The following is a 21,408-nucleotide window of genomic DNA, read 5'->3' as shown; positions in this document are numbered from 1 at the left end:
TCTGATGAGGAGACATGTGTCCAGCATGTTGGACTGTTTCGAGTAGCTGGGAGTACTCCGGCGATTAAAGTGGATGTCACACTCAATGGCTGTCCTGTCTCCATGGATGTTGATACAGGGGCAGCTGTGTCTGTCATTTCATGGACTGATTTAAAGGCATCGGGTCTGTCCCTGCCGCTAAAACCTACAAAGCTCACGCTACAAACCTACAGCAAGGAACTACTACAGCCCTTGGGTTATGTAAAGCCCCTTGTTACATTAGGCAACCACAGTCAAAGTCTACGCCTTTATGTTGTAAGGAATGGAGGTCCTCCGCTGTATGGAAGGGACTGGATCAAAGCCCTGGGCATGCCTCCTTTTACCATTGCCCAATGTACATTGCTTTCTAAAGTAGACCATTGGGTGGAATCCCTGAAGTCACGTTTTAAAGAGGTTTTTGAGGACTCTTTGGGCACTGTAAAAGGAAAGATGGCCCACCTCCTCTTGAAGCCTGGTGCTACACCTCGTTTTTGTAAGGCAAGATCAGTACCTTTTGCCTTGCGGAAAAAAGTGGAAGCAGAGCTGGACCACCTATTGGCTGAAAAGATCATAACGAAAGTGGATAGAAGTGAATGGGCATCACCAATTGTGCCTGTCAAGAAAAAGAATGGAGACATTAGGATTTGTGGTGATTTCAGGGTAGCTCTGAACAACCAACTTCTTGTGGATCAATACCCATTGCCTCGACTTGAAGATTTATTTGGCTCACTGGCTGGGGGGCAAAAGTTTACAAAAATAGACTTAAAGCAAGCTTACCTGCAACTGCAAGTACACCCAGATTCACGCCATCTGTTGACCATTAACACTCATAAAGGATTATTCCAGTATAACCGCATGGTTTTTGGCATAGCCCCAGCTCCAGCCATCTGGCAGCGGATCATGGATGAGGTACTGGCAGGAATACCTTTCACCCAATGTCTACTGGATGACATGCTCATCACTGGTCCCACTGATGAAGAACACAGAAAGAATGTTGAAGCTGTGCTAGGGAGACTCCAGAAGTATGGGTTACGTGTTAATCTGTCAAAATGCGAATTTCTCAAGTCTCAACTGGAGTTTTGTGCCCACACGGTGGACCGTCATGGGTTACACACTACTGAAGAAAAGGTTAAAGCCCTTACCCATGCCCCTACCCCCCGGAATGTCACCCAGCTCAGGTCCTACCTTGGCCTCCTAAATTACTACCACCGTTCTTGCGGAACCTAGCGCACCAGCTCTACCCATTACATCGCTTACTGGATGCAAGAGCTAAATGGATATGGACAGACAAATGTGAAGAAGCTTTTCGGCTTTCTAAAGAACTCATTCTGTCTTCTCGAGTTCTGGTCCACTATGATTTAAAGAAACCCGTCATCCTGGCTTGTGATGCCTCGCCTTATGGACTGGGTGCAGTGCTTTCCCATGTCATGCCGGATGGCACGGAGCGCCCCGTTTCTTTTGCCTCCAGGTCTTTAACCTCAGCAGAACAAAACGACTCCCAGATTGACAAGGAAGCTTTGGCCATTGTATGGGCCACAAAAAAATTTCACGCGTACGTCTATGGTCGGGAGTTCACACTTATCACTGACCACAAACCTCTGTTGTCAATACTGAACCCTCAGAAAGGAATTTCTACAACAACCGCATCTCGCTTACAAAGGTACGCTTTATTTTTAGGAGCTTATGCTTATTCGATCAGATACCGCTCCCATGATACCCATGGCAATGCAGATGCATTTTCCAGATTGCCACTAAGAGATGACCACCCACTAAGAGAGGTACGTGTAGTGGAAGTACACAGGCCACAATCTTGCATGTCCACCTCCCTGATTGCCAGACATACAGCCACCGATCCTTTCCTGTCTCAGATATTCTCTTATGTTCAGACTGGATGGCCAGAGAGTGTTTCAGGTGACTTTCGTCCGTACTTTGCCAGAAAATGTGAGCTTGTGACTAATGCTGGTTGCCTACAATGGGGCAATAGAGTGATTGTACCCCAGTACTTGCAATCAACCATGCTAAGGATACTGCATGAAGGCCATCCTGGTGTGGTGCGCATGAAGCAGCGGGCCCGGAGCTATGTTTGGTGGCCACAAATGGATACAGCAATTGAAGATTATGTTGCTCAATGTCCTGGGTGCTGTCAAGCCCAGCGACCCCAAAAGAGAGGAACCCTGCAACCTTGGCCATGGCCAACAGAACCGTGGTCCAGACTCCATTTTGATTTTGCTGGCCCTATCCAGGGTAAAATGTATTTGATCGTGGTAGATGCACATTCCAAATGGCCGGAGGTTTTTCAAATGCCTTCTATTACCTCAGCTGCTACCATTCTAGTCTTAAGGAAGCTCTTTGCTCAATTTGGCTTGCCTACAGCCATAGTCTCCGACAATGGAACTCAATTTACATCGCATGAGTTTCAATCCTTCCTTAGTGGTTTGGGTGTCCAACACTACAAAACAGCTCCTTATCATCCAGCTTCAAATGGGCTGGCAGAACGATTTGTGCAGTCATTTAAGAAGCACTTACTGTCCACTCTGGACCAGGTTGGACTGTCAGAAGAGAAGCTGCTGGAATTCTTGATCATGTACCGTAACACGAAACACGCTACTACTGGGCTATCACCGGCTTTTCTTATGTTTGGCAGGCATCTCCGCACCAAACTTGATTTAGTTCGTCCGCAGGAGCAGTCACCAACACCTCCTCCGCCGGGCCGTCTGGGATTCCGTGCCGGTGATCTTGTATGGTCTCAGAATTACAGAGCTTTGCCTCCTTGGCTTCCTGGCGTTATTGATGGAACTCTTGGCAGAAGAATGTACCTTGTCCGCCTGGAGGAAGGCATTTGTGTTCGGCGACACCTTTCACAATTGAGGAAACGCATTTGCCGGCCACTAGTGACAAAACCGACCCTTCTTTCTGACCACCCACCAGAGTCTACTCTGAACTCTGCTGGTGACATATGGCATGGTGTCTGGCATGATCCCACAAGTTTACACCCAAACCCTGAACCGGTTGGTGACCATATTCCTGAGGAGCCCGGACATGTGCCTGAAGTTGCAGAGCCTGATTTGTCTGTGGGACGCCCACTGACCTCTCCAGTACCTTTGACTGACTTTATTCCTCCCGGTGCTGTACCTCTGCGTAGGTCTACCCGTCAAAGACGTCAAACGCCTCGCTGGCAAAGTGCTGAAATCTTACGGGACAGAGACAGAGACAAAGGGCTCATGAAGTGCTGCGGAAATCACAGAACTGAGTTGGAGATACTACTTGCTGAACTGATCTCGCTTGCCTTGTTATGTTATGTGTTCAACATTTTGTTCTCTTGTTATGTTTTTTTTTTTTTTTTTTTTTTTTGGGGGAGGAAAGGAGGTGTGATGTTGTGATAGATCACTGTGACCTTTACCCTTTTTCTCCTGATGCATGATGGGGGAGGAGGAGCTGTACCAGGAAGTCAGACAGTGTGTGTGAGGGGAACTGGAAGCAGACACATGAGACTGAGAAGGGATTACATCTGATAAGGACAGAAGCTGTTGGAATAAGACTCCTCCATGTAAGAATGCCATAATGTTCTGAGTAATAAACCTTGCTCTGGTTAAGTAGTACATCGGCCTGTGTGCGTAACTTGCTGAGCAGATACCGGCAGCATTGCCAGCAGCACCTGAGAGAGACAGAGTGTCCAGGGGACATAACACAAACTAAAGGCTAAATTCACCCTTAGGCCTCCTGTACACGAACGGAACCCTACGGAAGCACATGTCCTATCTTTTTGAGGAACGGGCGGATCGCTGACCCATTAAAGCTGCCCCATGGTCGGTGTTTGTGCATTGCGGCCCGCAACAAGGCCACGGGGCCATTCACACGGCGTCGCGTGTGAGGTCCGGATGCGTTCAGGGTGCATTGCGGGAAACCCGTGCGAGTAGGCACGCAATTGCAGTCAGTTTTGCTAAGTTTTTTACGCGCGAGTGCAATGCATTTTGCACGCGCATGAGAAAAAACTGAAAGTGGTACCCAGACCCGAACCCGGACTTCTTCACTGAAGTTCGGGTTTGGGTTTGGTGTTCTGTAGATTTTATTATTTTCCATTATAACATGGTTATAATGGAAAATAATAGCATTCCCGTTGCAGCCTGCTACTGGCTCCCCCCCCCCCCCCATCCCCAAATGACCAAATACATTTAGCATTGCCAAAGCAAAACAAAGCATTAACAAGGTGGGGGGGGGGGGGGGGGGATTCGGTTGTGGGAATAAGGGAAGGGTATAGGGGGTTAGGGTATTACAGGTAAAGAAATTGTAAAAAACAGCTCACCCACATCAATCCTGTATACAGGTGCACAGAACAGACCCAAGCAAGTCCTGATGAACTTCCATATGAAAAAAGAAGAGGATCCAGCACCAGTTCCCGGTCTTTATTCACCAAATTTTCAAGATATAAAAATAAAGTGGCACTTGTTCCTACTCTTCCCCACTCTTGTTCCCACTCTTTTTGATGTTTACCCTGTTGGTAAAATTCCCTAGAAACTGCCCTGTATACAGTCCATGGGGGATAATGTTCCTCTCCGTTGGTGGCAGGTAGTGACTTATTGTACGGCTATTTGCAGGGTTGTTTCCTCTTCCCCCAGTAGGATGTAGAGTTTCCTCTCCTCATCTGTGGAGGTGAAATCCGGGATGCGGGCGGAGAGTCTCTGAAAGTGGGCAGTTCTCACGGGTGCATATTTGCTGAAGTGTAGCAGGAAGTGGGCCTCATCCTCCAGGGCCCCCTGGTCACAATGTCTACACAGTCTCTCCCAGGGCCGGACGGGGATAAAAACCAGCCTTGGAAAAAGTTGCATACCAGCCCCACAGCATTGCGTCATTATTTACTTGTTTATAATAGGAGAAAGCATTCATTTTAAAACACGTGTGTACACACGAATATGAACTTTGCCCCACGATAGCTCTTTTGTAGAACCCCCATTGTTCATATTATCACAGTGTTTTCCCAACCAGGATGCCTCCAACTGTTGCAAAACTACAACTCTCAGCATGCTCAGACAGTGTTTTACCACACCCTTTGACCCGCCCCTTTTTTGTTGGCCACTTTTTTAATGATTGTTGCATGCAACATTTTACTTGACCAGCTATTTTAGATATTCTACGGCAGTCCTGTCTTCTTGCCATCACCCTGATCTTTAGCCCCCTCCACAGATTCTCAATTGGATTCAAGTCTGGACTCTGGCTGGGCCACTCCAAAACGTTAATGTTGTTGTCTGCTAACCATTTCTTCACCACTTTTGCTGTGTGTTTTGAGTCATTGTCAAGCTGAAATGTCCACTGGTGCTCAAGGCCAAGTTTCTCTGCAGACTGCCTGATGTTGTCGTTGAGAATCCTCATGTATTGCTCTTTTTTCATGGTGCCGTTTACTGTGATTAGGTTCCCTGGTCCATTGGCTAAAAAACAGCCCCAAAGCATTAGGTTCCCACCACCATGTTTGACAGTGGGGATGGTGTTCTTTAGGTTGAAGGCTTCTCCTTTTTTACGCCAAATGAAGGAAACATCATTGTGACCAAACAATTAAATTTTTGTTTCATCTGACCATAACACAGAAGATCAGAAGTCTTCTTCTTTGTCCAGATGAGCTTTTGCAAAGGCCAAGCGAGCGTGTGCCTTATCTGGACAAGTGACGTCCTCCTTGGTCTGCATTGTGCAGCGTCCGTTGGATTGTCTGCCTTGAGACATTGCCACCAGCAGAGCCCAGATTTACCAGGATGGCCTTGGTGGTGATCCTTGCATTCTTTTTCACCTAACTATCCTCCTGGCCAGCACAGGTGTCACTTTTGGCTTCCGACCAAGTCCTCTGAGATTTTCCACAGTGCGGAACATCTTGTATTTTTTGCTCAAATGTAAATAAAAGCTGAGAAATGTTTCCCCCCCACAATAATACCTCTTGTACATCGTCTTATTATCTTTTGGGAGACACCTATGTCATTTCCCGTCAAAAAATCACTTGCTGGTTGAATAAAAGTAACTTTAAGTCAAAATTTGCCAGGGGTATGGATAATTATGGGCAGCACTGTATAAAATACAAAAAACAAAACAACACTTATACTTACCTCCAGCGATGCGATGCAGGCCTCTTCCAGCCTGTGTCCCTCGCTATACGGCTCAGGCGACGCGATGACGTCATCTCACCGCCTGCACTGGCCTCTGATAGGCTGCCGGCCTAGTGCTGGCAGCCTATCAGATGAACAGGAGGGGACACACCTCTCCCTCCCCTGCCGTAACATAGACATCTGTATCTCCGTCCTGAAGACGGCGATACAGATGACTATGGAGATGAATACTTCCACAATGGAAGCACTCATCTCCTGCTGTGCCCTGCCGCCGGCCGCCCCCACTTGTCACCAGGGCCGCGGCCTTGCGGCACTCAGGCCTGCCGGCCTAACGGGAAATTTCCCGGTATCCCGGCAGGCCAGTCCGGCCCTGGTCTCTCCTCCTGGGGCTTCCATGTCTGTCTGTGCCACCCTGTCTCTATCTCCAGGCTGTGGGCGCTCAGACGGTACAGGCTTAGGGTCTGTCTGTCTGTCTGTAGCCTCTCCAGATAAGGGACCATTGTGTACTCCCTCTGGAGTGCTTGGTAAATGGTGAGTTTCTGGGAGTTCTTTATGTCACTCCTCCAATCCTCTAGGTATCGTTCCTTGCAGCTTTCTATAGTCTCTTTTATTTGGGCTTTTGTCAGGCTGTGTTGGTGGTCTTGGCTGGGCTGGCTGCTGGCGCTTTGCTTCAGAGCGCATGGTTTGGCTTCGGCTCCCTGGCTCAGTGAGGCTTTATGGTGGTAAGTGCTGGGGTTGCTGTTATGTATGTGCACCCAGTATGAGAGCGTCCTCTGCTGGATAGTCAGCCATAGTGGGAATATGCCTAGCTCTGCCCGACATGCTGAGTTCGAGGTGCTGCGATGGACTTGGAGAAGATACTTGCAGAACTCTTGATGGAAGACTTCTGTTGGGCTGGAGTCCCATTTTGATTAGTCAGGGTAGGTGACAGGGCCCCATACCTCACTACTATAGAGCAGGATTGGGGTGATGATGCTGTCGAATATTTTTGCCCAGACTCTCACTGGTGGTTTTAGGTGGTAAAGTTGCCTTCTGAGGGCATAAAAGGTTCTGCAAGCTTTTTCTTTCAGGGCCTCTACTGCTGGCTTAAAGCTCCCTGACAGGTTAATCTCCAGTCCCAGGTAGGTGTAACTGTTGGTGGTCGCCAGTGTGAAGCCATTTAGTATAAATGGGGAGGTGGAGGTTTTATTTAGATTCTTCCTCTAGAACACCATCACTTTTGTCTTTTTTCGGTTGATGGGCAGTGCCCATGTGGTGCAGAAACTCTCCAGTACTGCCTGGCTATCCTGTAGGCCCCTATCTGTTGAGGAGAGCAACAGGAGGTCATCTGCATACAGCAGGAACTTCACCTCGTGGTCATGCAGAAAGAGGCCTGGTGCTAAAGAGGATTCCAGGGCTACAGCCAGTTTGTTAATGTATATGTTAAAGAGCGTTGGGCTCAGACTGCAGCCCTGCCTGACTCCTCGACCCTGTTTGAAGAACGCGCTTCTCTTCCCATCCACTTTCACACTGCATTGGTTCCCGGTATATGCACTCTGGATGACATCCTAGGATCTTCCTCATATTCCGCTCTCTAGGAATTTTAGGAAAAGGCCTGGGTGCCACACAGAGTCAAATGCCTTTTTAAAATCCACAAAGCAAGCGTGTATTTTGCTGCGTGAGCTGTGGACATGGGTCTGTGCAGTGTGATAAGGCTGTGCAGTGTGTAGATGTGGTCGGTGATGTGGTGGTTTGGCATGAACCCAGCTTGGCTTTTGCAGAGTACGCCCTGCTGTGTGAGGAAGGAGAGGATCCCTTTATTGATGATGCTGTTAAACAGTTTTTCTAGTGTTCCGCTGACACAGATTCCTCTGGAATCTGGAAGTTTGCTGGGTCATATTGGTCTCCATTCTTGCAGAAGGGTGTTATGAAGCCTTCGCTCCAGGCCTGGGGAAAGGAGCCCGCCCTCAGGATGAGCTTGATTCGTTTTGTGAGTGCCTCATGTATGTCTGGGGGGCTGTATTTGATCATCTCTGGCAGGATGCCATCGGTTCTTCTCTTATTTCCTGCACCGTGATTGGTGTATCCAGAGGGTTTTGAAAGTCCTTTATTGTCTCCTCCATGTGCTTTAGTTTTGCAGCTATTTGTTTCTGTTCCAGGGTTTGGGCATTTTCTGGGATGTTTTTGTAGAGGTCCCTCAAGTAGTGGAGCCAGATGTGGCCATTTTGGATGTGAAGAGGGCTTTTCTTGAGCTTTGTGCAGATATGGTTCCAGGTCTCCCAGAATGAGTTGTCATGAAGGGAGTCCTCCAGCTGTTGGAGTTTGTGGGAGATGTGGCTCTGTTTTTTCCATCTGAGAGTGTCTTTGTATTGCCTCTGTAGGTGGTCATGGGTTTCCCTTAGATCCCAGTTGTTGGGGTCTCTGCGCTTTTGGTTAGAGGCAGCCCTTGGTGAATTACGTAGAGCCTTGCATTCACTGTCAAACCATTTTTGGGACTGTTTATTGGTGGATCTCTTGGAGTTGGTCTGCCTGAGGCCAGCTAGTACTGCCATGGTATGTAAGATGTTGCTGAAGTCCTTCACTGCACTGCTGACATCTTGTTGGTTTAGTTTCTATGGGTTGGTATGAAAGTTTGTCAGCAGTTCTTGGATTTTGGCTGTGTTGGTCATGTTGGTGTATTCGGTGGCAGACTGTTTGGGCCATTTAAAGGACAGTGGCAGTTTGTAGAGACTCGTCTGGTGAGGTTGCTGTGTGGTTGGCTTATCGGTGGATTTCAGGTACAGCAATATTTGGTTGTGGTGTGACAGGTGTGTTTCAGCGGTGACTATGAGGGCATTGATGTTTATGGGGTCTGTGTCTGTGATGACATAGTCTAGCACACTGCTGCCTACATGGGAGTACTTAGTAAATCTCCCAAGGGAGTCACCCCTGGTTTGCCCATTCATTATGTATAGGCCGAGGCTCCGGAACAGGTTCAACAGGGTTTTCCCACTTTTGTTTTCTGTCTTGTCGTAGTTGTTTCGTGCAGTCTGCATTGGCTACTGGTAATAGCTCTTTCCTCCAAGTATGTGTGTGTTCCCCTCAGAGGTCAGATAGTTCTTCTCTGTGCCTGTTCTGGCGTTGAGGTCTCCATAGCTGAGCACTCTGCCCTGAGACTGGAAGTGGCTGGCTTCTCTTTGTAGGACCTCATAGATGTCAGGTTTGTAGTAAGGGGACTCTGTTGGGGGGATGTATGCTGCACACAGGTACATGTCAGACTGAGGATGGAGGATGGAGCTGTTTATTTTGATTCAGATGTAGCTGTCTCCCCAGTTGATTGCTTTGATGTGCTCTGTAAGCTCCTCCTTGTACCAGATTAGTATGCCTCCTGAACGGCGACCCTGTTTAATGTTCTTGTTTTTCTGGGAAGATATGGAAAATTCCCTGTGTCCCATGGGTGCGAGAGATTCATCCTCTGCCCGGGTCCATGTCTCCAGGAGGACTTGAATATCAATGTTTTCAAGTCTATTTTTAAAGTCTGGATCATTCGTTTTGGATCCAAAAGCTGAGGCATTCAGCCCATGGATGTTCCAGCTACTGATGACTAGTGATTTCATTTTGAGTCGGTCTACCTTGTAAAGAGCAGAGATTGTCATAGGACTCAGTATTATTGGGGGAAGGGGGCTATTGTGAGTGTGGCATCAATATGTTACAGACGTGGACAAAATTGTTGGTACCCTTTGGTCAATGAAAGAAAAAGTCACAATGGTCACAGAAATAACTTTAATCTGACAAAAGTAATAATAAATTAAAATTCTATAAATGTTAACCAATGAAAGTCAGACATTGTTTTTCAACCATGCTTCAACAGAATTATGTAAAAAAATAAACTCATGAAACAGGCATGGACAAAAATGATGGTACCCCTAACTTAATATTTTGTTGCGCAACCTTTTGAGGCAATCACTGCAATCAAACGCTTCCTGTAACTGTCAATGAGACATCTGCACCTCTCAGCAGGTATTTTGGCCCACTCCTCATGAGCAAACTGCTCCAGTTGTGTCCGGTTTGAAGGGTGCCTTTTCCAGACTGCATGTTTCAGCTCCTTCCAAAGATGCTCAATAGGATTGAGGTCAGGGCTCATAGAAGGCCACTTTAGAATAGTCCAATTTTTTCCTCTTAGCCATTCTTGGGTGTTTTTAGCGGTGTGTTTTGGGTCATTGTCCTGTTGCAAGACCCATGACCTGCGACTGAGACCAAGCTTTCTGACACTGGCTAGTACATTTCTCTCTAGAATTCCTTGATAGTCTTGAGATTTCATTGTACCCTGCACAGATTCAAGACACCCTGTGCCAGACGCAGCAAAGCAGCCCCAGAACATAACAGAGCCTCCTCCATGTTTCACAGTAGGGACAGTGTTCTTTTCTTGATATGCTTCATTTTTTCGTCTGTGAACATACAGCTGATGTGCCTTGGCAAAAACTTCGATTTTTGTCTCATCTGTCCACAGGACATTCTCCCAGAAGCTTTGTGGCTTGTCAACATGTAGTTTGGCATATTCCAGTCTTGCTTTTTTATGATTCGTTTTCAACAATGGTGTCCTCCTTGGTCGTCTCCCATGTAGTCCACTTTGGCTCAAACAACGACGGATGGTGCGATCTGACACTGATGTTCCTTGAGCATGAAGTTCACCTTGAATCTCTTTAGAAGTCTTTCTAGGCTCTTTTGTTACCATTCGGATTATCCGTCTCTTAGATTTGTCATCAATTTTCCTCCTGCGGCCACGTCCAGGGAGGTTGGCTACAGTCCCATGGATCTTAAACTTATGAATAATATGTGCAACTGTACTCACAGGAACATCTAGTTGCTTGGAGATGGTCTTATAGCCTTTACCTTTAACATGCTTGTCTATAATTTTCTTTCTGATCTCTTGAGACAGCTCTTTCCTTTGCTTCCTCTGGTCCATGTCGAGTGTGGTACACACCATATCACCAAACAACACAGTGATTACCTGGAGCCATATATATAGGCCCAATGGCTGATTACAAGGTTGTAGACACCTGTGATGCTAATTAGTGGACACACCTTGAATTAACATGTCCCTTTGGTCACATTATGTTCTGTGTTTTCTAGGGGTACCATCATTTTTGTCCATGCCTGTTTCATGAGTTTATTTTTTTACATAATTCTGTTGAAGCATGGTTGAAAAACAATGTCTGACTTTCATTGGTTAACATTTATAGAATTTTAATTTATTATTACTTTTGTCAGATTAAAGTTATTTCTGTGACCATTGTGACTTTTTCTTTCATTGACCAAAGGGTACCAACAATTTTGTCCACGTCTGTATATAAATTGCTACATAAAGTTCTGATCTCCGCCATGTTCCTTGCTCCATGTTGTCATTGTGGGGCAAGTGGTTTCCTCCACATTTGCCGTGATTGTGGGCACTCTCTTTGGTAAAGGTTTATTGGAGTTTGCCATTTGTGTGTTGGGTTAGGGCTTCCTTGTGGTCTCTGGGGTCGTTTAAGTACCATGTCTTTAAGCTCCTTTGCAAAGTGGATGACTCCTTGTTTGTTAAGGTGCTTGTTGTCATACAGATGGTGGGCTGTGATTGTAAGGTGCTGTGCCAGTTGTATGTCTGGTGATGATCTGAGATTGGAGGCCAGCTCTGCATTAATCCATTGGATTGTTTGGTGAGGGATGTCTTTTCTTGGGAGCAGATAAGATAGGATAATCTTTGTGCTGGGGAATTTTAGCTGTGTCCATTTAACCATTTGTGACAATTTGTCTGTGATGGTTTCTTGGTCTGTGGTGTTTTCTTGTTTGAGGTCATTGGTGCCAGTATGCAGGATGAGGTGTTTTAGGTCAGTAAAATAAGGCTTATTAATGACCCTTGCTGTTTGTTCAATAGTTGAGCAGTAGATCTTAATAACATGCCTCCCTGGAAAGAGTCTCTTTGTGTCCAGGTATTTCCCATTGGAGTCTATAAACAGCACAATGTCAGGATTTGGGGGTTTATAAGAGCTATTTGTTTGGTGTTTGGGCTTGGGCTCTGGGGTGTTGGATGAGGCTGTGTTGGCAGCATTTAGGGAGGGGTCTGGCTGGCTGTAGCTGTCCTTGGTGTCTTGGGTGTTTACAGCATCTTGTGTGTTGTGTCCAGTGCTATCTTTGATCAGCGCAAGACTTGTGAGGGCCTTTGTACCTTTTGTTGTCACCTCTTTTTTTGGCTGATTTAATATTTTAATTTTCCTGATCTCCTCCTTAAAGGGGTTGTCCAAGTTATATTTATTGATGACCTATCCTCAGGATAGGTCATCAATATCAGATCGGCTGGGGTCCGACACTCGGCACCCCCGCCGATCAGCTGTTTGAAGAGAAGGCGCGCGCCGTACCAGCGCTGCCTCCTTTTTATTGTTTACCTTCTAGCCGCTTCTATAGCTATCCGTACCATTGAAATGAATGGGACTGCTTGGGTGTCATTACATCTGCTCACCGCTGCAGATGCAACGGCGAAAAGGTAAACAATGAAGAGGAGGCGGCGCTGGGACACGGGGCGCGCATTCTCTTCAAACAGCTGATCGGCGGGGGTGCTGAGTGTCGGACCCCAGCCAATCTGATATTCATGACCTATCCTGAGGATAGGTCATCAATAAATATAACTTGGACAACCCCTTTAAGTTGTGAATTCTCCTCTTGTAGTTTTTGAAGAGATACTTTAATATCCCACAGGGCTGCAGTGTGCTCGGATTTCAGCCTGGCTAGCTCTTCTCTCAGTTGGTCCTTTGCATCCCTTTGAAGACCATGGAGATTTATCAAGGCTTGGGTTCTTATAAGCAAGTCTTGATCTCCCTGCACTGGAGCAACATGTGGATAATTTACTAAGAGGCAGATGCTTCTTAATAAATTAAGCACATCTCTGGTACTCTGTGCGCCAAAAAACTAAGTTTCTGGTGTAATTTATAGTAAACCCGGCAGTCCACGATGTCCTGCACCTTTTCTCGCGACTTTTGAAAAGTTGCAAGAGCCTCTAAAATTCTCAAATTATGGTGCAAATATGGCATGCACCATAATTTGCTACTTTTTTAAGCCGCAATGGTGGCATAAAGACATTGAGAATCTTCCCCCCAAGGATCACTAGTGTATAAAATAGGCTGAAAGACTTACCAGGATCTTCCTCACTGTAGGTCTTCAATATAATTTTGTGAGGAGTAGAGGTAAGCGTGATTTCCTCCTGACATGATGGAAAGTGAATTATTATATCAGATAATGCCCTGTAAACAAACATTTAATTAACTTGTAGAGTTTGTAGCATTGAACAAAAAGGAACCTAGAATAGCATATTTTAAGCTTGTACAAAATTTGTATTGCAACAACCAATCAGATTCTATTGTCATTGCATGAAACTACAGCCATTAGTGCTGTTCTTGTGGACAAGACGGATTTTTACTTTTTCCATTGAGTTCACTTCAATAAGTAAAATTCCCTTCTTGAACAACTCTCCAAAGTGTCTGAGTTTTCATATTTGTCAAGGAATGCTGTGCTTATTCATAAACCCACATAAAAATAACAAAATGTTAATGAATTAATATTACCTGCTGTAAGCCAGGTTTGCACAGTTCACTGTATTTTGCAGCTATTTTGGAAACATGTGGCATAAAAAAAAGTCACACCTGCAAAAACTGCAGCAAAAATATTGCCATGTTTTTTGCACCATTTCTCCTGCCCTTTTTTCTAGTACAAATACCACAGGCAGAAACTAGCTAACTGACCACCATAAGAACATATATATTTTATCTCTGCTTTCAGCATACAGTAAAATATACCAGGCAACGATTTAATCTGTATACTTGTGATGTAAGCATACCTGGATTGGATCCTTAGTAAATTAGGACACAAGGATTTGGAATACACTGCTTGTACTGGTTCACAATCCTCATAAGCCAGGTTGTAAGTTTTAGTAAGCCCTTAAAAAAAATGAACATATAACACAGTGCACTGTATTCTACTACTGACAGTAAGCTCAGGTCAGGTCAGTGCATACACTGAATGTAACCACATTTTGCATACGCTGGGCTGGTATGCTGTAGCATGTCTTTTTTTTCTGTATAGGAAAGTTTTGTCTGCTGATGTAATAAACTTACCTGTCCGGGGTCTAGCGGCGCGACCCTCAGCTCTGGCACCCGCGCACTAGGAGAGATGCTCTGCAGAGCCACGCCCCCCCAGTGACACCGCTGCTTCCCTAGTTACAGAGCGCAATGCTCTGCTTTCTCCCTGCAGTGCACGTGAGCTGAGGGAGACAATCAGTAGGCTGAATGACAGCCCACCTGCTTAATTGCCTTTCTGCTTCATGGTCTTACCTATGGGAGAGTCAAGTCACCAGACTAATCAGGTTCTGCCCGGGGGAACTGGCTCTCCATTTAAACCCCCTAGTACATTTCACCATCGCCACTGACAGTCTTTGTTGGGTTTACTAGCTAGGTTCCTTGTTCCCTGTTCCTGCATTTGCTGATTGATTACTCTGTGTTTCTGACCCCAGCTTGTCTTCTGACCACTCTCTGTTTCACGTTTTGGTACTGCGTAACCCATCTGGTTCTGACCTCGGCTTGTCTTCTAACCTCTCTTTCTCACATTTTGGTACCATCTGACTCTGCTTTTGTGTTGTCCGTTTGTGTGTCTTGTTTGTCCTAAACTTATACTAGTGTAGGGACTGTTGTCCAGTTGCTATTCTACTATTTAGGGCTTACACTCCAAGTAGGTAGGGAAAGCAGGCTAGGTTCTAGTACAGGGCCTCACTGTCCCCGTCTGTCCCTATCTACAGTCGTTACAGCCACAATTTCCTATACAGAAAATGCATTTTTCCTATACAGAAAACGCTTTTAAAGAAGCACACCCACAAAAATCTTTATTCTCTGGCTCATTAGAAAGATACATGATGTCAGTTGTAGTGGTGGTAATCTTCTTACCAGTGACTGTATTTGTGAGTTATAACCTCCCTTCTGAGCCTCAGCTGTGTCATGTGACAAACACTCTGATCTCCAACTGACACAGGACAGGAATTCAGGCTCCCATAGGAAGATGCTGTGTTATTTGGAGAGCCAGAGTGCTGGTCACATGACACAGCTGAGGATCAGAAGTGAGATTTTAAATTCACATTTCAAAAAATGATTTTTGCTTTAGTACTAAAGATTTTTTTTCTTTTTTATTAAGCTACACCATTGGTGATGATATCAGTACTGAACTGATTTCTATAATATTCATCATAGGGAAACAATATGAGTGTGGCCAGTATCCCAAATATCTCAGAGTCCAAACACTTTACCATCACCCAACACACGGGGAAAACAAATATGGAATATGAAATACATTTCAGTATAACATCATTAGATAACTATCTTTCTGTACACACACTAAAAAACAGGTAATAGGTTAAAGTGCATCTGAATGCTTAAAATGTTAACGCACTTTTAAGCGTTTTGATAAGTGGGAGTCAGAGTGCTGAGACCCCCCACTGATCGCTAGAAACACATATCGTGCTCTCTCTTCTCAAAGCAGAGGAGGGAATCGAGATGGAGCCATAGACTTCTATTGAGCCTGTTTCCTGCAGCGGGGAGAAAGAGCACCGAAGAGACTAGAAGTTGTTTTAGCTGCAAAAGGAGAACCAACTCCATAGTAATGTCTAAGGAATTAGAATGGGATGTCATAAAATCTCCTGTAGGTGTAATGTGTAGGTGGTCCAAAAATTTTTGTCCATATAGAGTATTGTGCTAAAAAAAAATCTACAATTTTATTACTATTTACTCACCATTTTTGTAGAACAACTGAAAAACCATGTAGAATGAACCAAAATTAATGTAAATTTGGCATTTTTCCACATTCCTGTCCAATGTACTTAAACATCTAAACACAGGTAGAACTGACTGCAATAAAAAAAAAAAAATTGTAATTAATGACATGTAAATGCACAGTGTATAAGAGTATTTCTGGTGTTACCTGATTAATTAGCATAAACTAAAACATCCAGTTTTTTTGTATGACTTTCTGTCAGTTTGTGTTTATTTTACTTCATTTCAATATACTGTATATCACATTAGGGGCCACAATACATGCTCGAATAAAAGCCTGTCCTGCAAATGTTAAATAAGATTGTCATTTCCCCAAAGAACAAAATCAGTTAAACAGACAGTGATCCCTTGAGATACAATGTCCTCAGGAAACAATATTTACAGCATACAATGGTCTAGACTCAACCTACAATGCCTCAGACTCAGACTCAGAATTAACCTATCGACATGCCATTTGTCTGGTAAAACAACTGTAGTGGTTGTCTAGTGGTGTTTTTGCCAGGATGAGCAGCTTCTTTGGACACCAGTTCAGCAGCGACTCCATTTTATATTTCTGGCACATCAATCCACTATGCAAGATCGTGAAGAAACACCTGTCCTCGCCACAGAAAGTAATTTACATCTTCCAGCATCTATTCCTGTCTGTTTTACTTAAAGGGTTATTCTCATCTCAGACAATGAGGCATATCACTAGAATATACCCCCATTGTCTGATAGGTGCAGGTCCCACCTCTGGGACCCGCACCTATATCAAGAATGGAGCCTCCAAAGTGGCGGAGGGCGCACTGCTCATGTGCAGCCACCCTCCATTCATTTTCTATGGGGCTGCCGGAAATAGCTGGTTTTCCATAGAGTTATAGCCTCAAGTTACAATGGTTTCAACAAATAATATTGTAACTTGATGGACCATTCTACAGAATATCATGTTTGCCAAAAAAACATTTATCAATTGTAGTGGTTTTGGTATCATACGATGTAGTGGGGAAATGGAAAATAATTCCAAATGGAGTTAAATTGGGGGATAAAATGCAATTCCACTACAGTTTTATGGATTTAGTTTTTACAACATTGCCTATATGATAAAACTGACCTGTTGATTTCATTTTCCAGGTCAGAACGTTTATGGCGATACCATCTATGCATACTTAACAAAAAAAACATTAGGTATCACCGCGTCTGTAATGACTGGCCCTATAAAAAAAATCACATGATCTACCCCCTCAGATGACTGCCGTAAAAAAAAAAAAAAAAAAAAACCCTTGACCCAAAAAGTGTAATATTAAATGATCAAAAATTAAATGTACTCAAAAATGGTACCAATAACATTACAATACCCTTACACAAGACGTACTTGGAACCGAACCCGAGGTTTTTTACAATAATAATTAATTCACAAAGGTATTACACAAAGTCTCGCGAGATTTCGCGAAGTAATAACTTGGGCTCATCGGAGCCATTACATTCTAATACTGTACGGAGCTCCTGCTCTGTACAGTATTACATTGAAGTTTTATGCGAATCGATTTCAGATGAAGCATCCAAAGTGGATTCACTCATCCCTAGTTGCAAACTGATGGTCATAATAACCATACTTACCTTTATGGCAAGTTTGCATTTTATTTGCAGAGGAACATCCCCTTGACCTTGCTCATGAATAAAAGCTTTATGGTAGCTATGGAAAAAGAAAGATGAAAAGAAGATGCAGGCGTACGCTGATCTAGAAGTACTCACTGCTTTCAATGCAAGCTGAAAAAGAGAAAGTCAACAGTGTCTCCTTTCCATTCCAGAAAAACAATGAATAAATAACAATGCGATACATATTTTATTAGCCAGAACAAGTCCCAGAGGGAAAAACATAAGGTTAAGGCCTAAGATAAAAACACAACACAAAAGCCTGTTCGCTATTTATGACAGTGATGCCCAGTTGGCACAGTCATATGGTACAGCTGCTTTCCCTAGTACAATTTTTCCATCACTTTATACAATGCTTGTTTCCATATTTATGACCACCCTGCAATCCATCAGTGGTGGTCGTGCTTGCACACTATAGGAAAAAGTGGCAGTCTCTGGTGGCCAGGACCGTGGGAGCGTACCTAAACTAGTGCTTTTTCCTATAGTGTACAAGCACGAACTCCACTGCACAGGGTGGTCCTAACCATGGAAAAGAGCAGTGTATAATGTGAGGGAAAAATGAATCCAGCCAGCAAAGGAGGTAATATGGACAATCACAATACATTAGTAAGTGGCTTGTATTAACTTCCTCTACATAATAAATGCTATTTGCTGAAGCGAGACAACCCCTTTAAAGTTTACCTTCAAGCTGTCTACTTAATAACAGTAATGGGATCATGGTGGCTGTAAGAGCTGGATGTAAACTAAAAATTACTGGACCAATGGACTTACAGCAGTAAAGTGATGCAAACTTTTTTCAGCACAAAGCGCCAGTTAAGTTGATTATTATTGTTGTGTTTTATTAGATATATTCCTTTTCTGGTGTGTTAGGGTGCATAATAAACTTTGTTAGTGGGTTGGGAGGGGTGCCGTGGTAGCCACAATCCACGTATACACATGCCATGCTCATCCAGACGTGTTAGCTGGACCTTATGTCCACATAAGGCCATGAGATTGGTAATTAGAGTAAAGCAATCATTCCATTAGCTTCGTTAATTTCTCGGGGGGGCCTCAATTAAGCCATTGTTCTCCCATTGTTCACTACTCCAAATATGTGGATGGTGACGGGTAGACCCATCAGTGCCGTCCCCACAGGGGTCTCACATGCAGTCTCAGGTGAGGGGCTTGGCCTGAGGGGAATACAGCCACCAATGCACAGTTAGCATTGGGTGGGGATGTTCCCAGGGGCACATGCTCAGACCTGGGGGTGGCGTTGGGGTACTTAGGACATTGACTAGGGGATGAGGGTTGTTGCTGGTTGGGGTTGGATCCATGTGCTTCGGTCATGGTGTCCGTCGTCTGGATAAGCATCAGCTGTGACTGCAAAATATACAGATGGGTGATACTAAAGCTGTGGGCCAACCAAAAACGTTGGGAGACAGTGGGTAAAGCCTGGTATGGGGCAGTGGATTTACAGGTCCCAGCTTGGGATATTGTGCACTGGGTCTCAGGGGTGCAGCTTATCTGGACCATCTATCTCTATTTTCTGTATAACTGGGGATAAAAGAATAAAGACAGTTGCATCGTTATCCTGCCTAGGTGATTAATACGACACACAACCTCAGATCTTCACAGTGGCCCATGCCTGCCATCACTTTGTCCCTGGCCACGGCTGCTGCTCTGCTCCTGGGTCCGAGCTTGGAACCACCAGCGCCTTTCCTCTCCTACCCGGCAGAGCGGGCATACAGAATAGCTCCACTTCTTCCTCACAGATTGCGGCCTGCTACTTGCCTGCATTTTTCTCTTCAAGGGCCAGGCTGCAGGCACCCTAATCTTCACCAGCCTATGAAGGCCACCTTGGGGTTGACAACATGCTAGGATACAGACTCGCAAATAGGAACAATGCCCCCCACCTCTTTTTTCCCTTTCCATCCTCTCCCCTCAGATTCCATATTTTCCTACCTACTCTCCATGTTTTTGTTTAAGAACATTGTTTTATATTTTGAACATTAGACATTATCTGATTGTTTTTGCCTTTTGTTCCTCTATTGAATCCAGATGTTTATCTGTGAAAAACTCTTAACATTGTCATTGGGCTGCGCCCCATTCACAATATTTTTGTCTTCTATAAAGTACTATTAAAAATCTAAGTAAAGAATTTACACAAAAAAAAAGAATCTGTAGTGCCAGGTGTTCCCAAAGTTGGATTTTCGGGTGGCATAAAACGATCTGTATAGCAGAGAGAGATATGTGGAAGAAAGACTTTAACCACCTCCCGACCGCCTAACGCGCCGATGCGTCCGGGAGGTGGTTGATTTACTCCTCCTGGACGCATCGGCGCGTCATCTCGCGATACCCGAGATTTCCTGTGAACGCGCGCACGCATGCGCGCGCGCTCACAGGAACAGAAGGTAAGCGAGTGGATCTCCAGCCTGCCAGCGGCGATCGCTCGCTGGCAGGCTGGAGATGTGATTTTTTTTTAACCCCTAACAGGTATATTAGACGCTGTTTTGATAACAGCATCTAATATACCTGCTACCTGGTCCTCTGGTGGTCCCTTTTGTTAGGATCGACCACCAGAGGACACAGGTAGGTCAGTAAAGTCGCACCAAACACCACACTACACTACACACCCCCCCCCCGTCACTTATTAACCCCTTATAAACCCATGATCACCCCATATAAACTCCCTGATCACCCCCCCTGTCATTGATCACCCCCCTGTCAGGCTCCGTTCAGACGTCCGTATGATTTTTACGGATCCACAGATACATGGATCGGATCCGCAAAACACATACGGACGTCTGAATGGAGCCTTACAGGGGGGTGATCAATGACAGGCGGGTGATCACCCATATAGATTCCCTGATCACCCCCTGTCATTGATCACCCCCCTGTCATTGATCACTTCCCTGTAAGGCTCCATTCAGACGTCCGTATGATTTTTACGGATCCATGGATACATGGATCGGATCCGCAAAACACATGCGGACGTCTGAATGCAGCCTTACAGGGGGGTGATCAATGACAGGCGGGTGATCACCCATATAGATTCCCTGATCACCCCCTGTCATTGATCACCCCCCTGTCATTGATCACCCCCCTGTAAGGCTCCATTCAGACGTCCGTATGATTTTTATGGATCCATGGATACATGGATCGGATCCGCAAAACACATGCGGACGTCTGAATGGAGACTTACAGGGGGGTGATCAATGACAGGCGGGTGATCACCCATATAGATTCCCTGATCACCCCCTGTCATTGATCACCCCCCTGTCATTGATCACCCCCCTGTAAGGCTCCATTCAGCGTCCGTATGATTTTTACGGATACATGGATCGGATCCGCAAAACACATGCGGACGTCTGAATGGAGCCTTACAGGGGGGTGATCAATGACAGGCGGGTGATCACCCCCTGTCATTGATCACCCCCCTGTAAGGCTCCATTCAGACATCCGTATGATTTTTACGGATCCATGGATACATGGATCGGATCCGCAAAACACATGCGGACGTCTGAATGGAGCCTTACAGGGGGGTGATCAATGACAGGCGGGTGATCACCCATATAGATTCCCTGATCACCCCCCTGTCATTGATCACCCCCCTGTAAGGCTCCATTCAGACGTCTGCATGTGTTTTGCGGATCCGATCCATGTATCCATGGATCCGTAAAAATCATACGGACGTCTGAATGGAGCCTTACAGGGGGGTGATCAATGACAGGGGGGTAATCACCCATATACACTCCCTGATCACCCCCTGTCATTGATCACCCCCCTGTAAGGCTCCATTCAGACGTCCGCATGTGTTTTGCGGATCCGATCCATGTATCCATGGATCCGTAAAAATCATACGGACGTCTGAATGGAGCCTTACAGGGGGG

General features: G+C 45.2%; 1 protein-coding gene across 1 annotated transcript in view; it reads right to left on the bottom strand.

The window, feature by feature from the left end:
- Positions 1 to 21,408, bottom strand: part of RAD9B (RAD9 checkpoint clamp component B) — a 40,933-nt gene that overhangs the window by 9,427 nt on the left and 10,098 nt on the right. Inside the window, exons 4-7 of the mRNA XM_044282103.1 lie at positions 17,504 to 17,653; positions 15,868 to 15,982; positions 13,930 to 14,029; positions 13,230 to 13,336 (exon numbers count right to left, since the gene is read on the bottom strand). Of these exons, the coding sequence (XP_044138038.1) occupies positions 13,230 to 13,336; positions 13,930 to 14,029; positions 15,868 to 15,982; positions 17,504 to 17,653 (472 nt within the window). The remainder of the gene's footprint in view (positions 1 to 13,229; positions 13,337 to 13,929; positions 14,030 to 15,867; positions 15,983 to 17,503; positions 17,654 to 21,408) is intronic.

This window comes from Bufo gargarizans, chromosome 1 (assembly GCF_014858855.1).
Source record: "Bufo gargarizans isolate SCDJY-AF-19 chromosome 1, ASM1485885v1, whole genome shotgun sequence".
NCBI lineage: Eukaryota > Metazoa > Chordata > Amphibia > Anura > Bufonidae > Bufo > Bufo gargarizans.
Note: the sequence above shows the minus strand (reverse complement) of the source record. Positions and strands in the feature narration are given on the sequence as shown.